Source organism: Tetrao urogallus, assembly GCF_951394365.1.
Source record: "Tetrao urogallus genome assembly, chromosome: 1".
Lineage (NCBI taxonomy): Eukaryota > Metazoa > Chordata > Aves > Galliformes > Phasianidae > Tetrao > Tetrao urogallus.
In genome coordinates this window covers 123704108-123727964 of record NC_136813.1, presented here as the reverse complement: position 1 = coordinate 123727964, position 23857 = coordinate 123704108, and the positions used below count along the sequence as shown (strand labels likewise).

General features: G+C 38.2%; 1 protein-coding gene across 2 annotated transcripts in view; it reads right to left on the bottom strand.

Moving 5' to 3' along the window:
* Positions 1 to 23857, bottom strand: part of WNT7B (Wnt family member 7B) — a gene marked incomplete at both ends in the record, with an annotated part of 93616 nt that overhangs the window by 28442 nt on the left and 41317 nt on the right. For both annotated transcript variants that reach the window (XM_079536944.1, XM_079536943.1), the window contains one exon: positions 12079 to 12305. In XM_079536944.1, coding sequence (XP_079393070.1) covers positions 12079 to 12305 — 227 coding nt within the window. The remainder of the gene's footprint in view (positions 1 to 12078; positions 12306 to 23857) is intronic.

Here is a 23857-nt window from a genome sequence, read left to right as displayed (position 1 = left end):
AGACAGAAAACAAGTTTCCATGTTGGCATGAAGAAATGAGCAAACTGGTAAAAATAAATAATGACCCTGAATAGTGCTTTCCAGTAATCTGTCAACAGCAATTGCCTTTAACTGTTGTCATCAAAGTCATCCCATGTCTGTTGAGCTTAAATCGGGAGATACAAGCCAGCACATTAGTTTCCTTTCTGGGATGAGAGTGGCCTCCTTATAAACTCCTCATCCATTCAAGCCTCCTTTTTTTTTACACCAATGTTGATAATTCCTAGGAATCATTTTTCTTTGCCAGTCCCAGAAATCTGAGACTGAATCTCTGTAGTAGAGAGAAAGACAGACTACAGTTGTGTACAGATGTTTAAAGCCAGGTTGGATGGGGTGCTGGGCAGCCTGGTCTAGTATTAAATGGGGAGGTTGGTGGCCCTGCATGTGGCAGGGGGGTTGGAAATTCATGATCCTTGAGGTCCCTTCCAATCCTGGCCATTCTGTGATTCTGTGATTCTGTGATTCTGTGACTGTAAGTCTTCACCTAGAATTAGTTAAATCCTAAGAACAAACTGAATAAAAACTGAAAAAGTGTACACTTTTTGCTAACTGAAAGACCCATCCTCAGCTTGATCCTACATGCTGGCTTTCACTATGATTTCCATACTTTACACAGAACTTAGGCATGCATTTAAAGTGAAGCACTTTCAAACCCCGTTATACTCAAATAGGACTTAAAACATTGAGTTTGAAGTTAAGTGTATGTTAGACAAGTAGACAATGACACAAGTTCTTGGCTAAATTGAACCTTAGTACAGTTCTGCTAGATTCTGTTTTTTCAGATCTCCCAACAATAATACATGAAACTGTCCTCTTGTATGTTTGCTTGCATGCTTGCTTTCATTTCAATCTCGTATCATTAACAATAATATTCTGTTTCATAATTATTGACATACAATACGTTAGTAAGAAATAAACTAGTCATGGGTAATTTAATTCAATGCTAAAGAGTCATGCATGATACTCAGGAAGGAAATTTTCACAATAAGAAAATAAGATATTGTCAGTCATAATATTTTTGAATATGCCAGTCACTTTATTAGACAAAGAAATTGTTCATGACTGGAGGCGGGACAGTAAACTGCGTGGAATGGTGATCTGAGCATGAATGCTGAAACATTCAATTGCATACCAAAATGCACAGATCAACAAGTGTGTTTTCTGTAATTTTTGTACATGCCTCTCTGTTTGTTCCAAGATTTTCAATTTAGAAACAGATGGTTTACTAGCCAGAATGCATCCCAAGCAAAAGGGCAGGAAAGGGATAGATGCTGCTACATGCAACTCTGAAATCTAACGTTACATTTAATCTGTCCTGCTTGATGTAGAGGTTGAGCTAGGTGGACCAAACCTATCATATGTAATTTTAGGGAAGAGATTTTGACAACATAGTTAACCACACTAGTGAAATGCAGGGAATCTTCAGAGTCATTAGAAGCCCAAGTTATTACAGCATCAGCTACTGACAGGTTTGGGTCAGCTACTCTTCTGTGCTGACTTTCATTTTACATGAAAGAATTTCTTACCACGTGGTAAGAAAGTGGAAGATTTGGCAGCACATGCTAGTTTGTAAAGTTGTTCTGTACCTAAATATTCAAATACTGCACAGTTGATTTCTCTTTATTGAATTAGGTTTAATAAAGTCCCTGATACAAAACTCAGCTCCAATTTAAACTTCTGCTTGTACTTAAAAGGCAGGAGTCTTTTGAGTGGATGTAAAATCCTGGCTCTTGTGAAAGCAGAAGCAAAAATGCTACTGACCAGAATTTGCTCTCCATGATATTGGGCTCGGCCCAGCAGCAGACAGTGGGTAATTTTAAATGTTATTCGCCTTCCTGTTTAAGGTGAGCATTGCATTGAAAGTCACTGATAAATAGGACTGGAAGGCTAGAAGTTTCTTATTCAGTCAGCATGCTATGTATCATTTGTAGTCCGCAAAATTTATTGCAAAGTGATATGAAAAAAATGACAGTAAAGGAATATGGATGTTTCAAGCAAGGCACTTGGAAGTAAGGAAATGCCACTCTTATTGCTGTTCAAATTTAGCCCTATCGTGTCCAAATTACGGTACAGCTTATAATTAAATAACAGCCTAGAATTTCCCTACTATCTTTTCCATGGAACCTCTGACTCACTCATCCCAAGGCAGACCAGTAACATGGAAAATTTTATCCTGAGTAGCTGAAAGCAAAGTTAAAAAGCAACTGTAAATGAGGATTTTGTTCTGGCCAATGCTGAGCACAACATGGTCAGAGTTATAGGTTGTTATACACTCTATTCATAAAGCCACATTACACATAACATCAGGTTTTGCTTCTGCAGATAGCCAGATTTACTAGATCACAAAATGCCAAAAACCCTGACTAGCCATCTATTTCAAGAATAAACGTTGTTTTCCACACTGGCATTTAAAAGAAGTTATTCTATTTAATTTTTTAAAATCCATTTGATGTTGGACAACTGAAACAAAGTATGAAATTGTTTCCCCATATCAACCTGTTGTTTTTTGAGAACACAATGGCCCTTTTGTAACCTGAGGTCTAAGGTCACAGGAAGGCAGTGTGTTGTGCTATGCAGTGTCTTTAACCAAGCTGCATGGTGTCTCATAGAGCCATGTAACTTAGGATGCATATGGAACTAGGCAAGAACAAAGCACATGAGATGCAGAGATTTGGATTTCCACATTTGCAGGTCCCTGCAGTTTACATCAAAGGACATTCATCCTTAACTAATTTAAAAGGCAATACACTAATAGACCAAAATGAAGTTGGTCAGAGTCAGGTATATCAGCATATTTTAGTTCAAAACTCTCTACAGGACAACATCTGTTCCAAGGAAAACTTCGTTTTTATAGGTAAAATGCAATAAAACAAAAGTTTAAGGAGTTAGCACTCCCCTCAGGATGGAAATTCCAGATCTCACTCAGGTCAGCATCTACCATTTTTCATCCAGCTGCAAGCCATGTAAAGTTCATGAAATAAATGTATTAATATATTAGTGCTATGTCCGCAAGTGTTCTTTCAGAGACACAAATATTTGAATGACAGTGATAACTTTTTAATCTGCTACTCTTCAACTGGACAGTTGTACCTTACAAAAAGGCATGGAAGTAGAGAATATAAGTCAAAACTTTTTACTATCAACACATAATTTACAAATGGTACTATCCATTCACATTTATCTTTTGATCTGTGATTTGCAGTCTGTTTTGAAAACATTAATTCTTTCTGAATCATTGTGAGGCTCTGGCATAAAAAGAAATATTTAAAGCTCAGAGAAATTATCAGCCACAAATTTTTGAACAGATTCACTCAGATGGGAATCCTCCATCTCTTAAAATGTTTCTTTAACACAGTACTTCCTTATAAGAGAAATTACTTTTTATTTTTTCTAAAAACCTCCAGACAGAAACCTACTGAAATTAAGAAAAATCTGAACCTACTACTCTCAAGAGAGCTTGTCTCCTCTGCTAGAATATTATCAATTCTTAGCACAGTAGTTGTTTCATAACTTTTTTACTAAACCTTCCCAGAATCAGCAGCTGCCAGCTGGAAGGTTTATTTTCTTATTCTGGTTTGGGTTACCGTATTGCCCTTCTGCTTGTGATAGTAAAAACCTTATCCACTCTTCTAAAGTCAGAAAATATGAACTGTCTGAATCTACTCTTTAATTTTTTTCAATGATGATAATGCAAACTGGAATAGTCTTCTCACTTTACCTTGCAGCAACTAGATTTTCACAGCTTTTTTCTACTTTGTAGTTTATCTTCAAATGGAATTGTCCTGTAAAAACTGTCCTAAGGCAGCCTGCATGCCTTATCGTACTTAGATCACAGCCTATAGGACAACTAATGTAAGCATGAGGGTCTTTAGGGAAAATAGCCTGATTTTGTGCCAGCATGGCCTTTCTGTCTTTGTAAGGAAACTTTTGGGATAGTCACTAACAAAGCTGAAATCCTTCTGTGATAATATATATATAATAAATTCATACAAATATATTGAATTCTCTTATGTTTATTAAGGTTGTTTTTCCTTCCAGAAACATAACAGTTGTGAAAAGAAATGCACTGTTTATTTGAGCCGTTTAACAGAAGGCTTTGCAATGAGTGTTTGCACTCTGATAAATCTTACCAGCAAAGTGAGCATACTGAGAAGGTCCTCAGATTTTGTACTTTATTCTCTTTACCAGATGTCTCTGTCTGCCTGACTGACTTACCCAACTGGTATGAATGGTGACTTTGCTATGTATGGTTTTTGTTTGTTTTTTTTTTAATTCAGCCTAATAATGAGAAATCTCTCTCTTCACATTACTGAGAATTATACATCTTGTAATATGCCACCGTGCTTCTATTAAAAACTATCATTGCATAAGCCACAGCTCATTAAATTTGCCATGCTATTTGTAGCATGTACTCGTTTAACTAAATCACAGTAGCAAATGCAAAGCCTCCACATGACATTTGTAAAATGGGCATTGGCAGTCACTCCAAGGTACTCGTGTGAGCAATAAAGATCCAATGTGTTTTGGTCTTATGCAGTTTATATAAGATGCACATAGTGTTGGCTGATTAAATACGTCATGTGTACCTTTTTGTTGACATCCCAGATAGCCTCTGCACTATACACTGGAAGACAATGCCATCTTGCAAGAAGCCACCTCACATTGAAATGGCTTTCATCAAATCCTTGCATCAAGGCAGACTTCCAGTTCAAATTACCAGCAAGTTTCTTTCTGATCAGTTGTCTGAATGCTAAAAAGACTTTGTTTTTATGAATCATCCTGTATGACAACAACAAAATAAACAAAGTTTTTTCCATATTAGATCCACAGACTACCATGCAACTGTGGTTGACAGTAACTGATAAACCTAAACCAATCATAGCACCTACTGCTACAACAAAGATCATTTCTGCCTTTCCGCTGGTGAAGTGCACACTCTTCTCTGTATCACATTTAAAATAATTTAATTCCAGCTCATTTTCCCCTTTCAAATTGTTTCCAGCTGCACTATTCCTTTCTTTCCCCCATATTGTTTTTATTGGATATAACACAAGTCAGTAAAGATAGATTTTCCCATAATAAATATACAGATGTTAGAATAATAAACATACAGTCATACAGTCAACCTGATGTATGAATATTGCTGAGCATTAACTAGCAACATGTATCGATTAAAAATTGGAAAATGAAGACAAAAAGTAACTGAGAAAAAAATGGTGGGAGGAAGGAAAGGATAATAGAGAGATAGAGATACTTACTTAAAGCAAACTATCCAGATTCATTTATGATTCCCTTTACTGATTTGCTGATAGTATTAAAACATGTGTATGGTTGTAAAGCATTCCTAAGAATGCCGCCTGTCCTCATGTACTGGAAGTTTTCTGCTCATACTGCAAGCAAAGTTTTGCAAGTTGGCCAACTCATACTAGACACTACTGTACCAGATTAATGTATCAGCCTGGGGGTAAATTTCCATTTTTGGAGAATAATAAGCCTTTCTACTCCTCCCATTTTACTAGGAAATTTTATGAACATTTGGCACCTCAGTTAAACCACCATTGTAGCCCAGAATAAAAATGACTGAATTCATATGTGAATCCAAATTAAATAAAGCCTATATATGGCCTGAACCAAGAATAATTTACTGATATTAAAATGTCAATAATTTCTCCATTATGCCATCACTTACATATCTTACATGCTCAACTGCCATTTTCTTTTAGGTCTGCAGCTGAAATGTTGGGATTCAGTGTGGATTTATTACATATGTAGTGAAGAATATCTTTTCTTTAAATGAGTATCATTCTTTCAGAAGATTCAGAAGTTCTTTTCTCTTTCTTCATCTTCTCTTTGAAATGATGCTGTCTTCCTAGCATTTAACACTTGCATGTGTATGCTTGTGTATGAGTGAATGCTTGTATACAAATATTGACAACTGACTTTATTTTCTGTCATTATTTCTCAAAAAAACTTGTAAGGTACTCTTCACCTGTGAGTTAAGAAAATCCACACACATATTTTAGCAGTCTTTAAAAAGGTCATTTTCTTTTCCATCCTGCCCACTTTATGCCTAGAGTGTGAAGTAAAACTTAAGCAAGCGCAAAGTGAATGGAAGTTTCTGAAAATGTGTTCTTCTCTTAAATCTCTCACAGCAAGCAGCTTAATCTCACTTTAGGAGCATCCTTTCCATATATCAGTAATTTGTAGGTCCAAAAAAAAAAAAAAATCAGATATTTAAATAAGTAAATGTGTTGATTCTTCTCTATGAGATGTGCAGTTCAAACACAAGGTCTGCTCCGAAAGTAATGCCTGCTATTTTATTATGTTGGCCCACAGTATCAGAGGCAGATGGTGGTAAGATTGCAGCAGAGGCTGAAACTTCCCACCAATATTCCATTACATGTTGTTGCCATGTGACAGATGGCAGCAGAGGGGCAGTCTGACAGAACGGTGCCTGACATGGAAGCATATATGAAACAAAGGTGTGTCATTGAATTCCTCCATGCAGAGAAAAAATGGCACTCACAGACATTCATTGATTGCTTTCTGAATGTTTATGGAGACCAAAAAGTGGGTATGTGCACAGTGAGGCAGTGAGTAGCGTGTTTCAGCAGTGACAGCAAAGTGAAAGACAGGCTACATTTTGGAAGGCTGTGCACAGCTGTCAGATGTGAAATGAAGAGCTCTTGTTCATCACTGGTGAATATGCAGTTAATGGTGATGAGTGTATTGGAAAATAGTGTTTTGTACCTGGGGATATGCTCTATCAAACAATGTTATTGTGCTCTTTGTATCTGTTGTTATTTCAACTGAAATAAATAGAAGAGAGTCTTTCAGAGAGACTAATGTACTAATTTTTTCTTTATACATATCTCTGTTGTTTTCTCTGAGACACTCTGCAGTGTGCGAGACAGCCAGATGAATAATACTACATTGTGATCCTTTTCTATATCATGAGTCTGTCAGAGGAGGCATCTATAAATTCCTTTTGCCATCTTGACAGCCACACACACTTGTATCTTCTGCGCCTCATTTTTGCCCTGGATTAAACACTGATAACAACAGTTTTTTAATGAGCACTTCAGTTCGGAAAATTCCAGTGGAAATGATCAATAATTAGCCGGAACAATACTATTTCAAAGGAAAGCAAGTTTCACTTCTCATATTCTCATCCACTACTTCAGAGACTGTACTGGCTACTTATTTCCTTGGAGTTATTTGCTTCCGACTCTTATTAATAATCTGTAACTTTTAGAGTTACCTATGTGATAGATAGCTTCAGACATCATTTAGGGCAGTTAAGATAACTCCATGGTCTTAGGACCAGAGACTAAATGCTTCCAAACCAGGTTCTTTATCTTCAACAAGTTAGAACAATTATCTTTCAATAATGATTATCAAATTTATAGTACTAATTTATATATTGTTAAGCAATTAGTTTGTGAATCTATTTGTGAAAGAGATAATCTCAAGGTTTATAATAAAAAGAATGAATGGAGAGTGCAAAAGATGAGTTAATGTGAGGAGCAGGCATGAAAACTAGGGTTGATTGCAGAAAGGTGACACCTATAAGTATACACAAGGACTTGATGAGTAAAACTGAGTGTAGTAGCGACAATTTTCTTTGGGAGTAGCATGCTTGGAAAAGTTCCCAGCTATAAGTGAACAAACAAGCAAACAAACAAACAAAAAATCTATACACAATGCTTCATTTATTAACCCCATGCCACATCTTTTGTTCACGCTACTGATTTGGATACTCCTGTCACTTTTTATGTCTGCCTACTGTAAACCTTCCATATAAGTACAAATGCCCCATGCATAACTTAGTTGCTACAGTCGTTATTCTGTCCTCTGAACAAAATATTTTGATTGTTTTTAACATAAACACCCATGTGTTACAGAGGTCATGGGCATCCAACCTTTTTGGGTCGCCTAGCAGCACTGAGTGAATTGTCTTGAGCCACATATATGTAGGTCACGCCGAAAGTAATGCCTGATATTTATTTCCATGGAAACTACAAAACACTTATAATGATTACAATAACACTATTTAATAGAGCACATTCTCAGCTACAAAATACTATTTTTCATCATAGTCTGCACCATTTGTTATGTATTTTCATCAGCAATGAACAAGAGTCTGCATGCCACACTCCTCAAAATCTGCACAAGCAGAATTGACATACTGTTATCACCACCACTGCTGAAATGTAACCCCTGTCACCTCACTGTGCTCACATCCACTGTTCAATCTCCACAAACATTCAGAAAGCAATCAATGAATGTCTGTGAGTGCCATTTTTTCTGCATGGAAGAATTCAGTAATACACCTTTGCTTCATACATGCTTCCATGTCAGGCACCGTTCTGTCAGACTGCCCCTCTGCTGCCATCTGTCACATGGCAACAACATGTAATGGAATATTGGTGGGAAGTTTCAGCCTCTACTGCCATCCCACCACCATCTGCCTCTGATATTGGGATCAGCATATTCAGAGCAGCTCTCATAAACTATATAATATTATGTAAGTATATATAAATGCATAAAAGTAACAAAACTTATTTTAATATTTAATATTTTTATTAAAACATTAGAAAGGAGAGAAACAAAAACAAAACTAGTGGGATATTTGGCCTTGTTTTTGTGAAACCAATGCATCAGTCTGTTTCAATGGAAGTATCTGCAATTCTTAGTGAGTTCTCAAAGTGTTCATCAGAGATTTTTGATAAAATTTTACTCTTTCTCTCTTTTACCCTTGAAAACAGTTGTTACAAATGTACATACTGCCAAAAAGAGGCTTATAAAAGTCTAGTGAGGAGACATGATCAATTTTTTCTTCTTATCTGATTGCAACTATATACATTCCATTTGAAAATCTGCAGGTTATTTATTTATGTCAACTGAAAATGGAATTGCGAATATACCAAAAAATTGATGATTTTTTCAGCAACCTCGAAGTGGTTCTCAAATTCCTTTATCGAAACAGAAAGCAAGGCTATGCATTTTTTGCTGTTCACAGGACTGTCTTTATCCAATGTATAAAAATGTATAGAATTATTTGCCATAATTCGAGTTAGCGCTGCACTGCTCCCTCCCCATGCCCTAGTTTCAGCCCAGATAGTGGCAATCTCACACCAATGTTCGGCTGTTGCTGAGTGATGGGTGTGTGCCCAGGGCTGGGCCAGGGTGTTCAATAGCCACTCACCATGATAGCACAGGGCAGGGAATGGCCAAATTATGGTCTGGGCCGTGCTGCATGAGCGGCCTGGGTTGTAAGCTAAAAATGCCTTAAAGCAATTCAGATCCTGCTGTCATAGTTTACTTTCCCCTTCCTTCCTATGACTTGAATAATTTGTCTTGATTTTTCTTGTCCTTAAGTGGTCCTGCGGTGGAGCTAGATGAGATTTCCTTTGAGGTCAGGTGGATAATATGCCTATACTTTTTAGTCCTAACCCTCACTTCAGTTTGTCTAAGCCAGAATCAAATATCTGGTTTAGTGTTTGTGTATGCGTCAGATACAGATGTGCTTTATTACACCTGCAAATATTTATGCTTACAAGTCTTTCGAACCTTCTGAGTATTTTTTTTTAATTATTTTTCTTATTTGTCTTTTTACTCCTTGCTAGTGTAATAACACCACTTCCTAAATCCTGTCCTTTCCCTAGATAATGACCACATTGTCTCCGGATGCTATTCTCTAATAAAACAAATAAAGACACATGGATTATGGGACTCTTTATAGACCTGTATGGAACTCATCTGGCTCAGGTGGCAGGGGTCATGTAAACCTTCTCCATCCGTTACAGTTTGTGTGGTTTCACACTCAACAAATGTCAAATCAGAACTCTGCTGCAACTGCCAAGTTTTGTCTGTGTTTGGGTTAAGCCATAAAAGAATCCACCAAATTCCACATCAGTCATTTCAGAGCTGCAAGAAACCACCCAAGTTCGGTGAAGAGGTCAAGAATCTGGTGAACATTTTGGCAAAATGACCTGTACAGGGCTCAAGAAAACCCTGTTTTTTCAAACTTTGTGTAGTTGATATCCTGATTGCTAGTCCATCTTGATGCCAAACAGTTTCTATTTGCTATAGCTCTTATTTCAGAAAGAAAGCACAACCACAATTTGTTGTCTACTTTAGGTATTTCACTGTGCTCACTTGCACGGTTTTTCTCAGTGGTGAAAATTATTAGTTATGAATACAAGGAGGGTGCTGGTGAGATATCATAAGATACTCAGTTTGAAGAGGAGAGCAGAAGTTGTGAAAACCTTTTTAACTGAAAATTTAACAATGACACAGACTCTGGTACAACACTCCAGCGTGTCTCTTTCCAAAAACATAAATGATCTTACAGACATTAAGAGGACTTTTCTTCCTGCAGAATTTTGCAGATCAGGATAAATGAACATAAAGAACAATAGTATGCATGGCATCTATATATTTTCTAGCAACATCATTGTTGACATCAACTTATGACAAATAAGCATAAGACCAACTAAGGAAGACCAGACCTAGGTCTCTGTTAGTCAGTACAAGTGACTAGATGCTGTTCTGATATATTTAAAATTGAAGGCAAATGTCAAATATGACGTTGTTTCTTGTACACTGTACCTTGAGGATGTTTAATGTCTTCCACTTATAGTTTCCTTAAGAAAATAAAGTTAATCAAGGCATATTTTCTACATGGAGTAAAGATCATAGAATATGGTGATTCTCTGATGATGTGAGTCAGTTCCCATTATGTATTAATGGGAATAATTAATTAATTAATAATAAATCAATGTATTTATTTAATTTCAAATCTGTATAACCCTGCCACCATGCCCTTCAAAACCCATACCTCAGTCAGTTTCCCATACTTGCATTCTCTCTGAAAAAAAAATACTCAGTTTTATCATTGACTTAAGTCTATCTCAGCTTTTGGCATTCATTTCATAGGCATGCTAAGGAAAAAAAAAAACAGAGCCATGATCTATGGCTCTGAGGAGGACCATGTGAGTTCTTTCCTCCTTGCACAGATGAGATGAAACGTTATGCCATTTTTTCATGCAGTTTTAAAGAGATCTTGCATCTAATCGTGTTCATATTACAGGTTCACCTGAACTACTGAATTTAAGAAAAAAGTGTCACCCAGAGAAGAATGTGACACAACAGTAATGTGATACAGTCCCAAAGGGAAGCTGGATGCTTTCACTCTGAGCACCCTCATGAGAGCCACACACACCGGAAAACATTACCCAACACTTAGCACCATCAGCATGATAAGAGGGCAGCCCTTGGGGGAAGGAGGTAAGGACAGGAAGAGGGTTAATGTAATGAGCTAGATGATGAGGAAAACAATGATCTCAGTGGTGGGAAAAAAATATATGCATATTCCTCCCTATGAAATAATATCAGACATAGGATAAATGGAAAGTGATCATTTAGCTTCTGCCAGATAGTGGTTTGTCAGGCCAAGATCCTATATTATTTTCTTTGAATAGGTTTCCTGCCTCAAATCATTTGCAGTATTTTCTTTAAAATATGATAGCAACTCTAAAATGGGTATGTATCATTGCTTTACATTGGAAGGCCTGTGTTATATGAGCTATACTTCCATGAGTTAACTGGGACTTTCCTTCTACTTAATCTGTGAGGAGGTGTTATATGCAGCTCATTTTAGTTCCCTTTTGATTGGCTATATCATACACTGCAGTTATCATGGCAACCTTTAACAGGACAAAAATTGGAAATAATTTTTTCACAGGGTGTGATGACTATGTCCATGGATGTCTGAGCAGGGATCTGGGTCATTGCTGGGTACGAAGTTGCACAGATGTGAATGACTTCATCTAGAGTCCACTAGGGATTTTTTTGCCTCTTGCAAATTACTGTTCAATCAGTGAAAAAATACAGACAACTCTTGTTCTGGGAGCTTCACTGCTGAACTCCAGCAGGCAAATACAAGAGGGGGATAAGCTTTTGCAGGACCATAGTGAGAAAGATAAAAAATAGCCCCAGTACACCGCTTTAGCACTGTATTAGAGACTCCCTTACCTACTCGAAGCTCTTGTCCAAAAACTGTTTTCTCTCCCAGCGCAGAGCAGTTCCACCTCCCATACCGAAACTGGTACTGGCACTCATTGATTCCCATTTGTGCCCCTTCTCCGATCACAATGATGGCATCAGGGCGGCTCTGGCAGATTGCTCGCTGCCGAGGGGCCAAGCCTGGAATTTTGTTGCAGATGATATTAGCTCCTAAAGCCACCACAGATGACAAAGCTCTGAAGAAAAGCAGAAAGACACATTAGAATCAGATAGAGGCGATTCATTGCTTTTGCTGAATGCTGTAGTGTGGCAGGGAAGGCGCTAAGTAAATGAGAAAAGGTTGGAGGTTGTGTTCCTATAATTACACAGACTTATCCCAACCTCTCTGGTCTGGCACATGGATTTGGAAATATTGCAGTAATTCCTAATCTGATTTGTGCCAGAAGCACCACACAAGTGGAATTTTGGCACTTTTCACTTCAGTCCTGTGCAGTGCCACCAGCTGCTGCTAAGTGGAAACTAAGTCATACTGAAAAGCAGAAAATAGTGCTAATTGATTGTCTGTGAATCTTTGAAGCTCATGTCTGCTTTGAATGGCCTACACAGATTCAGGCTCTGCACTTTAATTTCTACAGCCAGTTCAAGCATTCCTCATGTGAAACTATTGAACACAATTTAAAGGATGAATCAACACAGTCAGCCCTCCTGCTCATTATTACACTCAAGTTCCTGATCGATTAATGAAAGTTCACTAGCATAACTGAACTTTTAGACCTGGCAAATATCATGGAGCACATACAAGTGATCCTTAGTATGTGCCATCCAGACCAGAAACATTTGCAGTTCCCATTCTTCAAGTATATTTTCAGAATTTGTTATAAAGTGTGCATGTAACTTGCACCTACCATATGTTTTCACTTCAGTACATTTATTTTTCATTTTTCAGCTTATTTTTCAGCATCTTTCCAGGCTCATTTCTCAACATCTTCACAGACTGCATTTTAAGCAGTAATATTTTGGAAAAATGAGATAACATGAGTACATATTCAGGGATGCCTCAGGACACATCTATCCTGAGTACTACCTATGCTCAAGTGGCACTGGACAAGCCAGCAGAATAGTTCTGTTAGCAAAACAGTCCTTTTTCAACACGTTGTACTGGACTACATGACAGCTACACAGTCTAGAAGGCTTCAGTCCATTTTCAGAAAATGCTCTTCAACGTCCAAGTCAATGAAGCACTTTTGAAAATGCCTTCTAAATAATGCACACTACCAAAAGGGAAGATCTTGAGGCATCCTGCCCAAAAAATGATGCCTGTGGGCATTGTTTCTGATCCCCATCCTTGATCAGTTATATAGACATCACAGAGCTTAAAACAGGCTCTGCTGCACAAACTAACTGGCTGTCAGGAATCACAGAAAGTACTCTAATTCTTGATAACTGCAGAGAAGTAGCTCAATGAACCCTCCTCTCTCCTTCTAAAACTGGGCCATACAGATAGTTTCATTTTCCCATCCTGTTAGTAATAGTGTACAGAGTAATTTCCCCATTCCTTTCCTCTCCATCTTGAACAATCGCTTATGCCTCTGTTCTCAGTATTAAAAAATTTCCCACTGGATGGATATGGTCTTTTTGGAAAATGCTGACTAAACAAAAGCAAAGCATTTTGTAGGAATTTATACTCTTCATCTCAAAGGTAACCAAAAAATTACATAAATGTTGCATTTAAACAAAATCAGAGTGTTTCATTTTGCTATTTCAATAAACTACAGTAAAGCCAGAGCAAAAAGGATGGAGAACTCTTCCCTAGTCAAATTGAAATACCAATTTTACTGTGAGATGGAAATTCTATGATGATTCATTCTGCTTTTAATGGTATTGGTGCATCTCTTCTGAAGTTAAAAATCTCTAAGAAACTTGCCAGTTGTAAATTTTTATTTATGGCTTGTGACTTTATAGATATGGAGACAAGGTATTGCTAACATAGAGCATGCATGCCATGTGGTACTATCTATTAAAAAAAATAAGAACAAAATGTAGTTGCAGATCTGACAACTCAGTGTCTCAGTGACTCATGTCATGGGACATGAACACTCAGACCTTTCTCATTCAGACTCAGTAGCTTTCATTCATGGTACTTGAGTACTGAGCAACAAAGCATCAGCTGGAATCAGTGACTTCCCAGGATTCATGCAGATTTAGAGCTGAGATTTTGTTTCTCACCCACCTCTACTGAACAACTGAATAAAATAAAATGATGATGCCTTTAAATCAAGACTATGCAAGAGAAATAAAAATGTACAAAAAATATTATGAACTTCATGTAGTAACATTTTCTGACCTCTGCAATGCCACTTTAGATAGGAATATAGGGAGATACTGAAAACCACAAGGGAAAGTATCATTCTGATCATTTATCATAGAATCATAGAATCACCAAGGTTGGTAAAAACCTCCACGGTCTTCTAGTCCAACCATTCACCTAACATCAATATTTCCCCACTAAATCATACCCTTTAGTACAACATCTATACATTTCTTGAACACCTCCAGGGATGGAAACTCCTCCACATCTCTGGGCAGCCCATTCCAGCACCTGACCACTCTAATTTTTCCTAATGTCCAATTTGAATTTCCTCTGGTGCAACTTGAGGCCACCCCTGTAGTCCTATCGCTCCTTATGAGGGAGAAGAGGCTCATTCCCACCTTGTCACAATCTCCCTTCAGGAAGTTGTAGAGGGCAATAATGTCTCTTCTGAGACTCCTCCAATAAACAGTCCCAGTTCCTTCAGCCACTCTACTCATAAGACTTGTGCTCCAGACACCTCACCAGCTTTGCTGTCCTTCTCTGGACATACTCCAGAGTTTTGATGTCCCTCTTGTAGTGAGAGGCCCAAAACTGAACACAGTACTCAAGATGCAGCTACAAAAAAGAATTATTTATTTTACTACCTGTGCTGCAAATTCATCCCTGGGCTATGATATCATGCTGTGTTTTTGGAAAGTGCTGAGCCCCCACAGCTTCCACCAACAGCTATCTCAAGTTAAGCAGCAATAATTTATTACTTCAAAACAAAAGAAAGCAAAAAAGATTTGTCTACACTATCTACCCCATGTATAATTTAGATTTTATTTTCTTCCTCCATTCACCCCACTGCTGTCTCATAATTAGGTTTATTCTTTAATGTATTCTTTGGTCTCTCAATGGTTTTGGAGCAGGCTTTGATCAAAGTGGGGCACCTTATTCATCCTTAAAATAAGCATGATCGTATCTGCCACAGAAGGTATTGTGAAGATATCAATAATTACTGCATGCTTGTAGAAAGCTTTAAGACAATCCTGACTAAATGGATCAAGCTGCAATTACTGGGGAGCAGAGAATGTTTGGGGGGGAGGGCAAAAAGGCTCTCATTTTTTATTACTTCCAGGGACTTCCCTCTTTTGGGCCTGAACTTGCCAGCACATTCCCTCAAACTTCTTTAGCCTAGTTTTAAATTGCTACTATAATTTCAGTGCCAAAAGAAATGCTGAATCATGAATCTGAGGTTTTGGAAAACTTTATTTTTATTAAAGAAATGCACCCAGCAGCATTTCAAGCTTCCTCTTTGCTATTTCTTGTGGCATCCCTCAGTCTGTGCATCTGTCACACATTTGGGAGAATTGTGCCATGCTCCTGCCTCTTGGCAGGTTGAAGACTGCATTTGTTTCGCTCGATGGAGAATGTTTTGCTTTATAACTGTCAAAAGACAGATCCACACACCACATTTTGGCATCTTTTCCCATCTAATATTTCTCAGTAGTGCAAACTCCCTTGATTCTTATCACAAGGAAATCCTGAATGCAGGGTTTTGTGAAGATTTCTGGTGCAACTGTAACCATACCACACTGAGGTAGCCCATGCATGCTTCAGCTGTTATGCTGTTGTACCATACACATAGGTTATCCAATTGAACAGTGCTAGCAGAATAACGTTGCACATCTAAGCAGTTACTGGTAGCAGCTGACATATGAAGAGCCTTCACTGTTCTTCATCATTAGTCATCAATGCGAGGGAAACATCAGCACAGAAATAGAGGTATAAACAGAGTCACATCCAAATTAAATATCCCTGCTCTTAATCTGGGCTTGGATAGGACACTACAGTTCAAAGCTAGCAACAAACTAAACCTGAGTAGTGGGGTCTTAGAAAGCTTGCTTTTTGCATGACAGTCTTGAAATAACATATTTGTCATCATAAAATCATAGAATCATGGAATGGCCTGGCTTGGAGAGGACCTCAAGGATCACCAAGCTCAAACCCCCTTGCCACAGGCAGGGCCACCAAATTCTTGGAAATAAGTCCATAGCAGTTCTTATAATCTGGATATAAGCAAAATATCATGACAGTGGGAGGAAAATTTCAATGTACTTGCTGAAATAATGCTTCTTAATTTGTACAAAGACAGATGACAAATAATATTGTCCCTCAAAATCTGTTCCTTGTTATGATTGTGTTTTCTCTCAGGGACCTATACAAGTACAGCCTTCCTTTTCACAACATTAGAAGGGAAAAAGAAAAAATTAGAACCATAAAAATTACTATGGTAGGAGGGAGAGGGAGGTGACTGTGCCCCTCTGCCTGGCTCTTGTGCTTACTGTGTCTGGGCCTGGGGACCCAGTAGAGAAAGGACATGGAGCTCTTGGAGCTGGTCCAGAGGATGGCCAGTAAGATGATGGGCTGGAGCACCTCTCCAATGAGGAAAGGTTGAGGGAACGGGGCTTGTTTAGCTTGGGGAAGAGAAAGCTCTGGGGAGACCTCACTGTGGCCTTCCAATTTGAATATTTGAAGGGAGTGTGGGTACATCTGTTTATGAGGGTAGATAGTGATAGAACAAGGGGGAATGGTTTTAAACTGAGACAGAGGAGGTTTAGGTTAGATATTAGGAGGAAGTTGTTCACCCAGAGGGTGGTGACACACTGGAACAGGTTGCCCAAGGAGGCTGTGGATGCCCCATCCCTGGAGGCATTCAAGGCCAGGGTGGATGTGGCTCTGGGCAGCCTGGTCTGGTAGTTGGCGACCCTGCACATAGCAGGGGGGTTGGAACTGCATGATCATTGTGGTCCTTTTCAATCCAGGCCAGTCTGTAATTCTACAATATAATTCTATTACACATTCCAAGTAACTCCTTAAAGATCCTTGAAAATACTTCAGAAATTCAGCATTAAGGCCTAAAATCACATGGGTAATAAAAACATATAAGTTAATGTAATCTTTCTTGTTAGAATAGAAATGTACTTCTCATTTATATTTCTTCTTTAGGTTCTATTTTATATTTAGAAATGCAGGCATTTATTTAACTTCAGCATATTTGTCATGACATTAATTTAAAATATTACTGTATTCTTACAACTTCAGACAAAAGTCCTATATAGAAAGGTTGTCACCTGACCTATATTTTACAGAAAGGCTTATAATCTTTGCACAAGTGGAAAATATATAAATATGAAATAAGTACTGATAATGGGCAATTGTACATCCACATGAGGAAAATTCTAATTTTTTACTGGTATTAGAAGAATTTTACAAAGTTTTACAAAGTGATGAAGAAGAGCTAGCTGCTCATTGATTAATAAACAGACTAATCACCAAGGTCCAGTACACACAAAAATGTGCACCAAAATTTCTCCAAAGAGCTTAGAATTTGGTTCCAACAAAGACCTAATAAAAGACAACATAGGAAAGAAATATTAAACTACAAACATGTTTCATATAGACAAAACACTTAAACAAATTGATTTTAATTTTTGAATTTAAAAAAAAAAAAACCTACACTAACTTTTTCTCTCTTAATCCTTGCTCCCTGTGCAAATTACACCTTACTTCAGGCTCTGGCTGACTTGAAGAGCCATACCTTCCCCTCTGATATTCCTACTTGCTCGTGTTCCTGGCCACACAGTGGAGCAGTGTACACTTGCCCACAAGCCCCATGACAGCCCTGCTGCATGTTTAGGATTACCCTGATGTTAGCCGTGGCCACGCTACCTGATATTCACCTTAGCTTACAGGCGTGCAGGAGCTCTTTTTCAGTGAGGAATGCAAGGATTTATCCACACAAATCCCATTAACATGAGAGGAGCTGCATGGCTTAGACCTAGGTGCACTGTACTGAAAACTTACCCCACCAAGCCTGATAACAAGTTCTATAATGGGATCTTTGTTAGAGGAGGAACCACTGGCATATTTTGCGGCGACACTGTGACATATCTGAAACAGTACACCACTACTGAATGGTTTACTTAATTAAGAATTCCTAAGTAAATATTTTGAGCATGCATAAGTTGTAAGAATTGGCAAAGACGTTCCAGGCTCTGAATTCCATCTGCATATGTTTATGCTTTCAATTTTGTTTTCCACAGCAGGCCTTAGGAAATCATTATTCAGTGCCTTGTTATTGAAATGGAAATCAAACAGGCCTACTTGGTACTGTCTCATGGTGCACCCATTCCCATTGGAGCTCCAAGCCTTTGGACATGTGGGATGCTTACAGCAACGAGATCATTCAAATTAAATGAAAAGTGGTTGATTTCTCTGAGGTAGTCACCCAAAAAATAGACTTCCAGATCACTTAGTGTGGCTGCTGACATGCTCCAGAATGAAAGTGGTAGGATAGGCAAGCCTGAGGAACAGCTAGCACAAAAGCAGGATGCAATTCAAGATGAACACTTGCTTTAGTGAGCAGTGGAAACAAGGATCCACATTATATCCTCATACATAACAACAAGATAACTGAAGCTCAAACTGAGGGCTCAGGATCTACTTCTCATCTAAATAGTAGTACACCAGGATGGGAGGGCTGGGAGTGGCTACAGAAGTCATCAGATTTTGGTTAATTATTTCTGGTCAAGCCAGAGCAAGAAAAAGCACAAGCACCTATGACTGACAAGTATATCAGGAGTGTTATCTCCTGATAATTATATCTGTGATGACATCCTGATTTGATAGTTTATTTGGCACGTGAATTGTTCACTGTAATAATCTTTTACTCAGCAGTCAGTGAGGCAACTCTTGATATACAGTAGGATATCTTAAAGATCTGTTACACTTCTAGTTTGCTTGCATTGGATTTCTTTAAGACCATTATTTCCATTATACGTGATGCCAACATTTTCAGAGTGTGTTAGCCGCAAGAGCAAGCAAGCCTTATATATAAGTGCAAATATCTTCTCCGAAAGAACTTAGAATTCTTAAAAATAAAAAGTTATGAGTTTTATTTCCCATTTTTTTTAGTTATGTTTGAAACAGAGCAACATGAATATTTGATCCAAAGCAGGGCTTTCTGATAGGAAGTCCTGGTGAACTCTAGGATGTGGTACTCTTCAGTTGCCACCTACTAATCTAGGAGCCGTTCCTCCCCATGGATCTGTGTGAGAGAATGTCTACACCAAGATAAATCACCTAGCAGATAAATCACCCTGACAAACAGGACATCTGCACGCTCTTACAGTATTTGCATGGTGAATTACTACATAACAGACATTCTTTTTTTGTTCTACATTTTCTTTATTGTAGGGGCATGTCGTTAGATGGAGGAAAACATTCACATCTTGCATATATAAAAATCAATATTAAAATAGAATGTGAAAGTATCTGGAGTACAGGAAACATTGATTCCAAAGCAATTTGGGTTTGGAAAAGTACTTGATTTGCTAAGCCAGAGTAAGCTGATAGGCCTGAGCAAGATGCAGGAAGGCAGCAGCACTCCTGGCACATGTGGATCCATTCGAGAGATATGGGATATCCCTACTTTGGTCTTCCCAGTGGTGAAGGTGGTGACGCATGTGGTGTAACTGAACTTATCTGAGTTTAATAAAAAAAATGGTGTTGAATAAAGTGATTTGACTTCTTTTGAATATCCAGGACATTGTCAGATGTAAAAATCACACTGAAACACTTCTGGTTTCATCTTTTGGCTGCAAAGCACGCATTTAACAGGTCCTATTCTTTCATTATCAGCATCCACACACACGTTATGCCCAGCAAAGTACCAAGCAACTTCTCCCATCAATAACAAAAATGTCCATTCCTGAATGCCAGGCTGCCTGCTGAGCATTTGCTGTTGGTACGGATGTCAAGTGCTATTATTTGCCTTCCACCCCATTTCTGTTTTCCTTTAGAACTAGAAAGAATTGTGCTGATATCTAACAAAGTTACGGAGTTGTTTGCTGAATAGTGATTCACCACAGAGGAAAAAAATTACCTTGCAGCATAACTGTGGTGGGATATTGCAGTTCCACTGTGGGGGAATACAACTTTGAAATGCTAAAACGGCTGGAAGAGATAAGCCACACATTTCATGTGTCTACAGAAAAATGATTCAGTGTAACAGAGAAATAAAAAAATCACAGTTCAAGATGTAAAATTCCATGCTTTTGTTGTATTCTTTCTATAGCAAATAAGAACAAATAAATTGTCTACATCACATGTGACATATGCAGAGATATGGACATTTGCCAAACTTTGTCAAATCCAAGCTTAAATTAAGTCCAACTGAGTGCATATTTTGGCTTTGTCCAAAGTTCAGCAGACTGTTCTTTCCTATGTAACAGTTATAAGGGAAAGAGAAAGATGAAGTCATTCAGGCAAAGTCCAAGACTTGAAAAGACTGTACCCTGCTTAATATGTGAGATCTGATGGATGTATGTCAGACCTGGTGTGGCTCTGAAGCCTTGTAGAATATTTGCAGTGTACATATATTCCGCCTGGCTAGTTCACCCTAAATTGTCACTTATTTAATAGCAGATATACATATGTGGTTTTAAATATCAAAGATGGAGCATCGGTGGAATCTTTTAAAAATTGGGTTTGTTATATTTTTCATTTAAAATTTAAGCATATAATATATCTTACTTTTTGTGTCTTCATATGCACAGGGCTTCCATGGATGAGATAGACAAATTGAAAGAGGAAAGCATGTAATAGTGGATCTACAGGAAAGGAAGATATCTGCTTTCCAGAAGGATATAATCTGGCTTTATTTCTGACAGTGCAAGTGGGAATTCATTTCTGCTAGCCAAGATATGAGCAGTCAAGGAGAATAAATTTGAAGATTTACTAATGAGTAATTCCATCAGAAAATTAAGTCTTCTATGTTAATTTTAAGACAGTGTCTGTTAAACATATAGATGAAAGCATGCATGTGGCTTTAATCTCCAGCGAAAAAGCCATGACAAGTTGACTCAGAGGTCTTTTCAAGTGAGGAAAGTGAAGAAGTCATATTGACCCCAAGCACAATGTGTAATTTGGACTAAGTGACCACTGGAGGTTGCTATTTCTGCACTGACAAATCAAGCAGTCTGTTTGGTCTTGAATTAACAGCAGAAGAGAAAAATTTTACATTCACTTTGTCAATGAGATTACATTTGGTACATGAATACACCGAATAATTTAAGTCATTATTCATCTGTTCTTTTCCTTTACTCAGCACCATTTTTGTGGTGGTGCCTATTTGCTAGAGCTATGAGATAGTGGAATATCAAATTAAGTGACATTTGCAGGCAAAATTAAATCCAAAACCTCAAATGCTTGGTGCTGTTTGGTTTACCTACTGGCATGTTTCTATGGCTGCAATGGGTGCATTGCTTACAACAATGGCAGCTTCTGCTGCCTTTATGTCGCTTGACTTAAGAGAACTACTACTTAAAGCGAAGTCTACTAATACAGAGATGAAGAGCATGAGGTCTTTTTTCAGTGTTTCTGTTAGTTCAGTTAATCTTTGAGATGACAGCATGGTCAGGAAAAAGCAGCCTCTTCTGCATAGGTTTGCAGAATATAGGAAGTAGGTGAGAGGACTGGGCCCTTTGACATGAGCCCAAATGTACCAGGAAGATCATTGGCCCCTTGACACGTTTCCAATATGGTAGCAAAGCTTTCATCCCTAGACTTTTTCTTCATCACTGGTCCATTTTCACCACTTCCCTCAAATTACACTAGTTGGTGTACATTCACTTATAATAAACACATTTGTGTAGTTTCCAGATGTAGAAAAAACTGGGAAAGAAGTATGACATCCCAGAAACAGAAATCATCTTCTCACCAAGTCTGACGTGAAGGCAGATATGGTTTGCCTTTTTCAGAGCAACAAACTACATCAGTTCATCCCCACCAACTCCACTTTTGGAATCAAGATATTTTGTTGTCTTCTGGTATTTTTCAATTGGTTTAGAGACTCCCATGCACATTCTGGTTGGTACTGTCATGGTGCTAACAGCAATCAAAATACCATGTCATGTTACTCAGGGACAGGTAGGCACATCCTGAAAAGAGAGCCCACAAAATATTACGTGGGCACAAACTAATGGAAACAGTTAGATGGCATCTGTTCTGTTACGGATGAAATTTGTTATATGGATGCAGGGTAACACAGTTAACCCTCCTCTCAGACCAGGCTACATCTGCACCATCACCAGGCTCACGCAGACATATTCAATCAGCATTAGATGACCCAACAAGAGTTGCAACATAACCACAATGCTGCAGAGATAGGCATGACCTGATTGCCCAGGTGCTTGTCCTTCTCCCTGAACAGGTTTGGCAACCAACGTGTTTTGCTGTAGCCATACAGGTGGCTTTAAATCACCTTGCTAGGCTGCCTGCAATGCAAGCACACTCTTGAGACAGAGGTGTTATTGAAGTCCCTTTCAGCCTGCACGGCTCAGACAGGATCTTGAAGAGCTTTGACTTAAAGAAGGAGGATCTGTTAGGAACAGTCTTTTACACTTTTCAATATTTGTCACCCTTCATGCTTTCCTTGTCATTTCATCATGAAACTGGAAATTTGCTATTTAGCTGCAAGTCAGGTGAAGTAAATACATCAGTAAATGTCTATGACTTGAGGGAACACCAAATTTTCCAAAATGAATCTAAGCAGCAGAAGCTTTGTATTAAGAAATGCAGGGTGCAGAAACACTGTATTAGGTAGGTTTTCAATAAATATTTGTCTTTAAGACGAGAGAGAGAGAAGGATTACAACATATTTTCAAGCAAATATCAAACAGCATTACTCCTGTAAAAAAAATTAATAGCCCATTACTATATTAATCCTGCTTATTCTCTTCCAAGTCTACTTATCAGCCTTTATTTCCCAGTGAGAGTTATTTGCAGCCTTTTTCACCATTACAATTGTAAGCAAAGGCATTTTTATGAAGCAGGTCTGCATTCTCTGCATCTCGTGCCCTCTGATGATGATGGAAAGAGAAATTCTGATCCATCAGATAGATAACTTATGCTTCACGTCTTGGCATGAAATGGTGAGGGAGTTTGTTGACTTGAGTTTGCTAATTTCTGTTAGAGAAGTAAGCAGGGCTGAGGTGCTAGCAAACTGTGAGGTTCACCAGACTATCAGATCTGCTCCCAGAAATTGTCCACCACTATGAAATGGCCACAAAGTGAGAAAGTGATGGTAAAACGTTGGGGTAACCCCCTCAGAAACTGTAGAATACGGAATTTAGAGAGAAAATGCTTAAAACGTTATTGTATTCAGCATGTGGGCAGTGACCAGAAATGCTGTGCTTTAAAATCTGAACTGTCAAATCTGGTACAAAGCAATACCACAGTCAACTGGCTGTCCAAGAGTTGCCAAGGTTCCTTTCAGCTGCTTTCATCAAAACTTTCTTTTAAACTGATGTAGGAGCCATGGGAAACCACACAGTATCTTTTCTAGTTCCCCAAGTTGTTGCACTTTTTCCAGGTGTTCGATAGGATTAGCAAACTCTTTTTCCAGGAGGAATTTCTGAGTTTTATAGGCAG